Source organism: Euprymna scolopes, chromosome 33 (genome assembly GCF_053919585.1).
Source record: "Euprymna scolopes isolate OS-2025 chromosome 33, ASM5391958v1, whole genome shotgun sequence".
Taxonomy (NCBI): Eukaryota; Metazoa; Mollusca; class Cephalopoda; order Sepiida; family Sepiolidae; genus Euprymna; species Euprymna scolopes.
Window position 1 is genome coordinate 15,483,005 of NC_136514.1, and position 10,135 is coordinate 15,493,139.

The 10,135-nt window shown below is 30.7% G+C and overlaps 1 protein-coding gene across 2 annotated transcripts in view; it reads left to right on the forward strand.

The window, feature by feature from the left end:
* Positions 1-4,204, forward strand: part of LOC145258155 (vesicle-associated membrane protein/synaptobrevin-binding protein-like) — a 133,295-nt gene extending 129,091 nt beyond the window's left edge. For both annotated transcript variants that reach the window (XM_080115946.1, XM_080115945.1), the window contains 2 exons: positions 2,146-2,244; positions 3,901-4,204. In XM_080115946.1, coding sequence (XP_079972072.1) covers positions 2,146-2,244; positions 3,901-4,071 — 270 coding nt within the window. In that variant the 3' untranslated portion in view covers positions 4,072-4,204. The remainder of the gene's footprint in view (positions 1-2,145; positions 2,245-3,900) is intronic.
* Positions 4,205-10,135: the final 5,931 nt, after the last annotated feature.

The window sequence follows — 10,135 nt, forward strand, 5'->3', positions numbered from 1 at the left end:
TTTTCTTTTATTTCCTGTTTTTTCTTTTTTCATTTATTGCCCCTTTTTTTTTTTTTTTTTTTTTTTTTTCTCTCTCTTCCACTCTTCATCTGGTCTTTGTTTTATCCTTTCTCAAAATGTTAATTGGGACCAAACCAATGTGCCCCCTTTTTTCTGGATGGTGACTGCGCCAATCAGATTGTCACCTAAAGATGAATTCTCAAACATCGTTGGTGCTTCTAGCAAAGGGCAGTCATCTGTTTCATTGGTTTTGCTGCTGTATTTGACCTAGCTAAGCTAGATTACCTAAGAATTCCCAGTGTCTTGGTTGGGATCCAACTTTGTCGTCAGGTACTTTGATTATGCAGATTATATTGTGAAACGTTTACCGGTCTCCAGTCTCCTACTTATGAACGTCAGCACATTGCAAAACAAGATTGGGTTGAAAAAAATATTCTTGCCGGCTTCATCTTAATACTGAAAACACCCATCCTCTTCAGTGTTAAATTGAGTTTCAAATATCTTGGCACCATCATCTCAGATGAAGGTGAAGCTGATATTAAAATATGAACTGATCTTGCATGTCATGTCTTCCCCTGTCTTAAAAGATTTGAAATAAGGCACTGCACCAAAGTAAGGATCTACTAAGCATTTGATTAAATGATCCTCCTTTCTGGCAGGGAATCCTTACCAACAAAAGTAGGGAATGTTAGATGATTGGGAACTTGTATCAGGTTAGGGTTAGGCTTGAAAAGTCTTTGAATTTTGACTTTGCCTTGAAAAGGCCTTATTTTTATTATTACCTTGAAAATATAGAAAATGTCATGAAAAGGCCTTGAAAATCATATCCTTAATACTCAGTAAAAAATTGTCAAAATATTAAAGATAAAATCGAAAGATATATACTATTAAAAATTTAAGTATTTAATGAAAATATCATTGAACATTCCTGTCTGAGCAAGGAAAGTTTTTCGGAGGGGGGGGGTCAAATATCTGTCTTGCTCTAATTTAATTTGGAGGGAGAGGACACAAGGGGTGGATGTAGTTGCGGCCACCACAAATAAAGACGAACTTCAAAAAAAAAAAAAAAACACTTGCGCAGATGGGGATCGCTGCAGATTGTAAAACAAAGCCCAAATTTTGTTGTGAAAACTTGAATTTCCTCTGGCGAAGATCTTGAAAAACTTTGAAAAGGGACATTGAAAATTTGATTTGAACCCTGGGTATGTATAGAGATTGTCAATCTCCTGCAATGGTAATTGTTCTTTTTTGTACTGCCTCCCCCCCTCCTTCTGTTGGCTTCTAAAAACTTTTTTCCTTTCTGTTTAATACATCACTAAAATCTATTTTTTATGCTAGGTTTGTTATTGTTGCTGCTGATTTAATATCATTAAGCTAAGCTAGTGTTTTTTATTTTTATAAAAAAATAAAAACCTGAAGAAAAATTATATTTTTATTTGGCATTCTGTAACTGTAAAGGATTAGTTTTAGTTTTTTTTTTTTTTTCTTAATGTAAGCATTATATGAATTTAAACTAGAATTTGTAAGTTAAGAAACAAACAGCACTATGCCACAAGGAAAAAAAAATTCAAACTGATTTCATTGCTGGATAAAGACTTATAGTGAAACTAAGTTGATTTTAAATTTTTAAATGCATGTTCATTAAAAAAAAAAACAATTTGTGTTGTTGCCTTAACTTACAAATTCTAATTTGAATTACATTGAAAGAAAAAAAAAAGTTGTTTTAAGTGTGCCACGCACTACTCTCTTAATTGGAATATTTGAAAAAGAAGAAAAGAAAACAGTTTAAGACCACATGGACTGATTTTCTAGTGACATTATACCACAATGAAAGAAAAAGTAAAAATCACAAACTGATTTTCTAGTGACATTATACCACAATGAAAGAAAAAGTAAAAATCACAAACTGATTTTCTAGTGACATTATACCACAATGAAAGAAAAAGTAAAAATCACAAACTGATTCCATGTCTGATGAAGACGAATATCGTCGAAACTTGACTGATTTTAAATTTTTAAATAAATGGATTTTAATTTTTTTTTTAAATTCTGCATTGTTATTGTTTAAATTCTAAATGAAAGATTTTAATAAAAATAATTGTTATGCTCCAGTTGCTTATTAAAATCTGTGCTATTTTCTCGTAGGTGAACAATGTTGAAGTGGAGCTGCGAAAAGCGTCTGATGAAAACAAAAAAATGATGCAGGAAATTTGTCAACTGAGAGATGAAAATACTCAGCTTAAAGTAAGTTTTCTGTTTTAATTCTTTGAATTTAAATAAATTTAGCCTGCTTTGTAACAATGACTGCTACCATAAAATGCTTTATATTGAAAGGAGGGTGCTAAAATTTTCAACAAAATCCTGCAAAAGTCGATTGGTGACATTTTTAAATTAAACTTTTAAATTTCTCATAATTCCTCGTCTTTTAAACTCTGGCTGCATAAAACTTATTCGTATACTTGGGTGTAGAAAGAATTAAAAACAAGGTGCAGAATGCACTTTAATGTCATTTGTTTTTATTTGAAAAATTGTTTTTAATTTTTTTAAATTTAATTTTTATTTATTTCAAGATTTACATGATATCCATGTTTTATGTTGGACATCATTGTGTAAAATTCTAAGGATGAAATTTTTTTTTCTTTTTAAGACACTATCAACTTGGTCTCAATCTTAGAGACTGAATATTTGCCAGTCAGCCTTATAATCCTTTACATCTTTATTGACCTCTTGAAGGGCTTACGGTTTGGCTGGTCTGTTTGGAATTCAGGAGTATTGAATGTTGATGGTGACATCCGGTTCTCGATAACTGATAGATAATGAAGGTAGTTTCCTTGGTACAGGGCAAGTCCATAGTGTTTTTCTGGTCGGCACTTTCCTGGAAAATAGTACAAGAGACAACTGAAGATCTTCGTCAGAACTCCTTAATGAGTACCATATGATGCATGGAGGTGTATCTCTTGGTATTTCCAGTGTGAATTAATGCCATGCTAATGTTTTGACTTCCAAGTTTGATTCTTTTGATTTGGATTTTTTTTTTTTTTTTTTTTTTTTAAACAAATGAGTCATTTATCAAGGCTCGGGGCCACTTAAGGATAAGGGTTAATGATTGTACGGTCGCTAATAGAACAATATTGCAGTAATCATTAGTAGTGTAAATTGGATTGCTTAAGGAGACGGCTCATCAAGAACTTGTTTACATTGGACTTGAAGATGGCCATATTGTAGTCTGTTGGAAAGCAGGGAAATGGAACAGTTTTGCAAGCATGCAGTTCCAAGAAAGCTTTGTTCATGGAATCTACGTTTAGGTTTAGGCACAGATAGAGAGTTGGGGAAATTATTGATATTGGTTTCAGCTAGACAAGTGTTTTGTGTGAAAGTTTAGCAAGGGGGGGACCATAAAGTGGCTTCATGCCATATCTGGAGCGTCTTCCATAAAAATAAAATTTCTTAATTTCGTTGAAATGTACAAAGATTCTGGGTTTGATTTCTATGGAGTATTTAATCCAAAAATTGATGTATGCATGGTTGAAAGTTTTGACATTGACACCGCCAGGAAAAGATCATAATTTGAACTTAAGAATTTTAGTGATGAGGATTGATAATTTTTAGTTTTCCGAATGAATATTCTCCTCTTGGTTGTCATATTCTTAATATAAGCGCTGACATTTTTTTCAGGTAACTCATGTTGAATTCTTTAATGTTAAATTATTTAATCAACGGAAATAGATTGTTCTCATTCTCACACCCTTTAACTTAACTGGCCATTTATATCCGCCCACTATTGTTTATACTGGGATTACCAAAGATTCTGTTTTAGGCAGGAAATAGTACTTTGTTTGTACTATATATATATATAACTGTATGGCTTTATTTTATTCAATACAATATTTCTCTTTTCAGGATGAGAGGGTGCGTTTGCGTCGAGTTGCCATGACAGAAACCATCAGCTCTACGCCACAATCAAGCTCGTCTCAATCATCTACGTCGGGACAGGGCACTGCCCTTCCTCCAATTGTCTATTTGTTGGCAGCTCTTTTAGTCGGCCTTCTCCTGGGCAAGTTGCTGCTGTAATTGCAGCTGTAGCGTAGAATCATCTCAACTGCCACAGTGGGGACACCCACAATTGGTGTGCTGACGACCTACAACAATTATTGATGCAAAATAATAAAAAAAAAAAATTAAAAAAAAAAAAAAAAAAAAAAAACACCACCAAAAAAGAAAAAAGGATGCCATTGCCATTCCCGCCCACTGTAAGAGAGAGAAAAGAACCTACTGTGCAGATTTGATCCGCCTAGTCAGAGCAGCAGGCATTTACACATATGACAGGAACCTTCAGTTGTGTGGATAAACATAAGGACATGCTGAGGCATATCAACGTTGGGGATGGGCTGTGAAGGGACATGTTTGGTTTATATATATATTAAAAAAAAATTTTTTTTTTTTTTTTAATTTAAAAAAAAAATCTTTCCTCTCTTTTAAAAAAAAATCCATTGTTCAATTCAAAACTTCAAAAACTTTAATAATGTTCTGATCACTAATCTGATGTTGAAATAACAAGCATTCTTCTCTTTTCTTTGTGCCTCTTGTATTTTCTGTAAGTGCACTTGTAAACTGCACTGCTTTTGCTCATATGGGTTACAATTTCTACAACAACTTCTCTTACTATTGCTAATGTGACTAAAAAAATAATTTTGACAATTGATTAAAAGGGATTGCTGTGAAACAAACAAAAAAACCTAAGAATTTTTTTAAGTTTGTTTTTTTTTTATCTCCCACTTTTCAGAATCCAGAGATAAAACTTCAGCTTTTGTTGTGTTGTTTTTTTTTTTTTTCTTTTTTTTTTTTTCTTTTTTTAAATGCTTTATACTTAAAAGAACATTTTAATTTTTAAATAGAGTAAAGGGCTAATAATGAATTACAACAAATGTTATTGCAAGCTTTTACTTACCTGGCATTGCCTGGTGAAGATTTAGGAAAAAATTAAATAAAAATATAGTCACACTTAGATTTTTTTGTTTTTTTAATAGGGTTTTCAAAAATTTGTTTGGCTATTCTTATTTCTGATTTCAATAAATATTCAATTAATAGTAAATAAAGCGGGGCAGACACACAGGTTATCTTTTACTTGTCATTACCCTGGGAGTCGTTTGCCTGATGAAGACTTAGGAGAAAATTAATTCAAAATAGTTAAACCCCCTTTTTTTTTTCTGTTAATAGGATTTTCAAAAATTTTTCATTTTATTTCTGATTTAATAAATATTTGATTAATAGTAAATAAGGCAGGACGGACATACAATCTTGTTTGATAATTTTATTGATAGATTTTATTTATTTTTCATGCCTTGTGCTATTCTTTGATAGGAATTTAACAAAAAACACATCAGAAGATTGTAAGATATTAAATGCACGCAATACACGAGCAATAAATATAACATTTTTTTTTTTTTTTTTTTTTTTTTTTTTATGATTTATGTAAAGATCGGTTCTTTCATCCTAGTGTTGCAGTATACAAAGACCCCCACACACACAATTTTTTTTCAATTCTCCCTCTCTTCCAAATCATAGTGTAGTTTTTATAAATCTTTTCGTACTAGTTGGATGTTTGTAAGTACTGCCAATGAAACTATTGATTGCTCAATGTTTTCCTCCTTTCCTTCACTGCCGCATGTTGATCAACAGCACTGGTCTTGATCGGCACATTAAGTGAATCTAAATATTGTCAAGTTAAAAATAGCTTATGAAAACATTGTCTCTCAAACTTATATCGGAGTAATGTCAGTTGAAAGATTATCATGCAAAGAAACCATTAACATTTTGTACCTATTATTTGTGACATGTTTAATCAATATGAAATGATAACGTAGCTTAAAAAAAAAATTATGACCTAGCATAAAACGTCTAGGAAACTGTTCAGATGTCATTCAAGGTAGAACCAATATGTACTTGTTATAATAGTATAGATCAGAAATAATACCATTCATTTTTCTATTTCCTCCATGTTGATAGAGGGTTTGGGTGCAATACCTAATCAGATAATTGCTTCATGGCATGAAATGACTTAAGGACCAAAAGAAATTACAACTTTTCACCAAATAAAGTATGTTTTTTGAGAAAATTGATTAAAAAAAATTTTTTTTTTTTTTTTTTTTAAACATGTCAAAACAATGGAATAGGGGGATTGCATGAGCTAGGGTATAACATGCAGACTCATAACCTCTGCATCATTTTATATTTTAGATAAGTGTAGTTATGTTTGAGATAAGTTCAAATGTATTGAACTATGAAGACATTTTCAAAAGTGCTCAAGACATGTAGAGCTATTATAAGTGAAATTATATAAACGTTAGAAAATCCCTACATGGATTAATCTACATAGGAATTTTCTAATGTTTATATAATTTTACTTGTATATATCACACAAAAAGGTGACGGGTAATAATTGACTCCACTTAGCGGTCATAATTGAAATTATAGCCACCTGTTCCTGTTATCCACCTTACCCACATGAGCAAGATTTTATTTTTGTTTGTTAATTTAATGTTTTACAAAAAAGAAAAAATCCCTTTTTGTTCCAGAAACTTTTCTGTAGACATTCTTGGAATTTTACATGCAGTTATTTTTGAAGTTGCTCAGTATATCTTCCTTTCTTCCTAGCTTTTTTTTTTTTTTTTTCAGTTTCTCTTTTTCACCAGTATATGCATATCAATTTAATAAATTTCCTTGTAGTCAAGCTATATATATTATATTGCTTCATCCCCCCCCCTCCATCTCTCTCTCTCTCTTACAAGATCTCTTAACTGACCAATTCTAAGAGAAGTTACTGGTAACATTCTTTTCATGTTGGTCTGAAAGGCGGAGCTGAGACTCTTGTTCACATGCAAAACTTCTCACAACAGATCAATTTTCAACGTCGAAACATCCATTTCTTTTTCTCTTCTTATTGCTTCTTTTTCTCTCTATCGCCATGAAAAGAAACAAGGAATTTTCAAAGAATTGTTCCTATTGTGAAAATAGGGAAATGCTTTAGCTAATATTTACTACTAAATAGTGACCAGCTCTTTTTTTACCCCCATGTATATCCTGTGCCTAAAAATAAAAAGATACCAAAAATATAAAGAAAAACAAAATGAGTCTACTATTAATGATGATAATAAAAAAAAAAAACTATGGAATGTTATTTTCTTTTAAAGTTTTTGGCATTCAAAAAAAACATTTAATCTTCGGTTGACCAATTTGTTTTTTTCTACTTCCACTGATGATCTTATGTTTGAATTAAATTATATTTATATATCAGTAGCGATTCTTAGCTCCTCAATATTTGTTGGGTTTAAAAAAAACAATCGTACCATACTTGATAAAAAAAATTTTTTTATAAATCTTATCTAGGTAAGGGAAATTATTCTTCATGTAAGAACATAATGAAGACGGATCAAACTTTTTAAATCCACATTTTTAAGTCATGGTGTTAGGTATTCCGAGATCTGTTATTTGTCTGAAATGTTTATCGGTCAGGAATCTGACACTACCTCAGTAGCTCGGCTGGAGTCGTCACACACACACACACACACTCACAATTATTCCAGGTTAATATTTTTCAAGAGTGAAACAAACAATGATTTTAACAAAAGTGCTCAATACCGCAGTAGAACAAAAAATGTACTTTATTTTACATAACCATTTATGTCGCTACACATTCATGAGCATGTTTCTGTTAGCCAGTCACAACTAGAGACCTCGTCAGGTGATGCTGCTTCTACAAAAGTAGTCAGTAATGATAATTACTTTTGTATAAATAGCATCGCCTGAAGAGGTCTCCAGTTGTGACTAGCTGACCGAAACAGGCTTATGAATGTGTAGTGACATAAATTATTATGTAAAGTAAATTAATGTGTGTGTATAATATAAAAGGCTACATCCAGACTACTTAACAAAAAAAAAATCTTTTAGTCTTATTCTTACAAATAGCTTGTTTAGTCAGTTTTTTGACTGGCAGGAATTTTTTTTTTTTTAACTTTCCTTTCCTGCTCTATTCTGAGTCTGTCCGTTTAATCACATAGTTGTGCCAACCATGATCTTACAACTTTCATCTCTCTCTCACTCTCTAATCCTTTTTCTTCCTAATGTTCTTATTCCATAGAAATTAAGTTTTCTTTTACCTTTAATTTAGTAACTGTATTATTATTATTATTACTACTACTACCATCTATGGATTTGTTGTTGCACATCTATGTATTTAATTTTGTGCTCAGATAACCCTGCTCTAGATACACTTCCGTTTGTATTCTCACTTACACAAATTATAAATAAAATCTTTGAGAAAAAAAATAAAATTGAAAAAAAAAAAGTTATTTCCATCCGAAGATAAAGTAAAAATTGAAAAAAATAATAAATAAATGGTTGTCCAGGAGTTTTTATTTATTTTTTCAATTTTTTTTTTTTTTTTTTTTTTCTTCTCGTGTTCTGATTTTATGCAATTTTAGTTTATGTAATCAAGCTATCTGATGCATCTTTAAGATGCCAATTGGATCAACATCATTTAGTGCGCTTCATGACTTAATGGATATTACAAACATTTGATTATTATTTAGAATTGGATTTAAAAATAGAATACAGAAAATAAATAAATCTTTGATATATGTACCTGTCATGGTACGAGGATGTCATATTCTAAAAATCATGAATTAGTCAAGTAGTTCTATGAAAATTAAATTTTATTACAAAGTGGAATGCTATTTTTTAAGCTGCTATTTTTTCTTTTATATAAATATGGGGAAGACAACTCAATTCGACCTATTGGGATCAAAATCAACCTTCTAATGGATACAATTTACTCTTAAAATCTTTAAAAATGATTTATGTAAAAAAAAATAAAAAAATAACTACTTGATCAATTTACGTGATTTTTTTCTTATGACCTCTTTATATCACGGCAGTTACGTTTGCCATAAAGTTTTTTTCAAGTCGAATTCTTAATAAGTATCCAACTTCTGCTATTCTGAATTTAAATTCTTGTATATCTATTGTGGTAAATTGTACTGTAACAAAACGGATGCAAAGACATTAGGTTCAACAATGCTTTATTACAATAAAAGTTGCTTTTTTTATTTGACATTTATTGTTTAAGACTAAAAATACTCAAAAATATCTATGCAAGAAAGAAATTTTAAAAAGAAAAAAGACGAGCAAAATTTAATATTTTTTAATTATCTTTAGTTTTCATGTTTGATTATTAGTATCTTGTATCGTATTTCTGGAGTATTCCCCTTCTGTCGAGTGTTTTCTCAGCGTTTTATTTTGCCCTCATACAGGTTTGCACTGGCTATGGAATTGTTGGTAAAGTTTGAAGTTAAATCTCCACAGATATCTAAAGTCCAAATGTTAGATTTTATTTTTTAATGAATTAATTTCTTAAAATGTAAAGCTGCACATGATATTAAAATTGAATCTTTATATTTTAATTCTCTCTTTGCCGAGTTTAAACCACATTAAAATAATTTAAAAAAAAAAAAATGTGAGAACATTGACATTTTAAAGAAAATCTACACAAAATATCAATCCTATAAAGTTTTCAGTTTGTCATCCTTATAACATGGACTGTTGCAAGTGTTGGGTGTCTTTCAAATAAACATTTTGTCTCGCAAGAAATTCCTTGCCAAGTATATTTAGCTATACATTTTTTTTATATTAATGTGTTATGTTATAAAAGACAAAGTTATTGCTCTGTTTTTACATGCAAAAACGAAGTCTTTGGTCGTAAAAGTTTTATGGTCAATGCATATAAAGAAGGCAGTACTGTTTATAACTATAAAGGTGACCAACATAATAGTGGCTGGCAGTTTCTCACTTTTTCTTCAGACCTTGCAATTATGAAAAAAAATAGGTTCTTCACAAATGCAAGGCAAAAAGCTGCTACTCACTGTCTTTAAATATAAAACAAATTCAATCGGTAATATTGAACACACACACCCTTTAAGTGTGTAATGATTGTCATTCTCTCTTCATCACGTTAAAACTTGAAACTAAATTCCTGTTGAAAAAAGATGCATTATTGAGCAGCTTTATTTTTATCTTTTGGAGCTGATGTTTCTCAATCGGATCAGCAAAATGGCAATCCAACCTTTGTGAATGTCTAAAC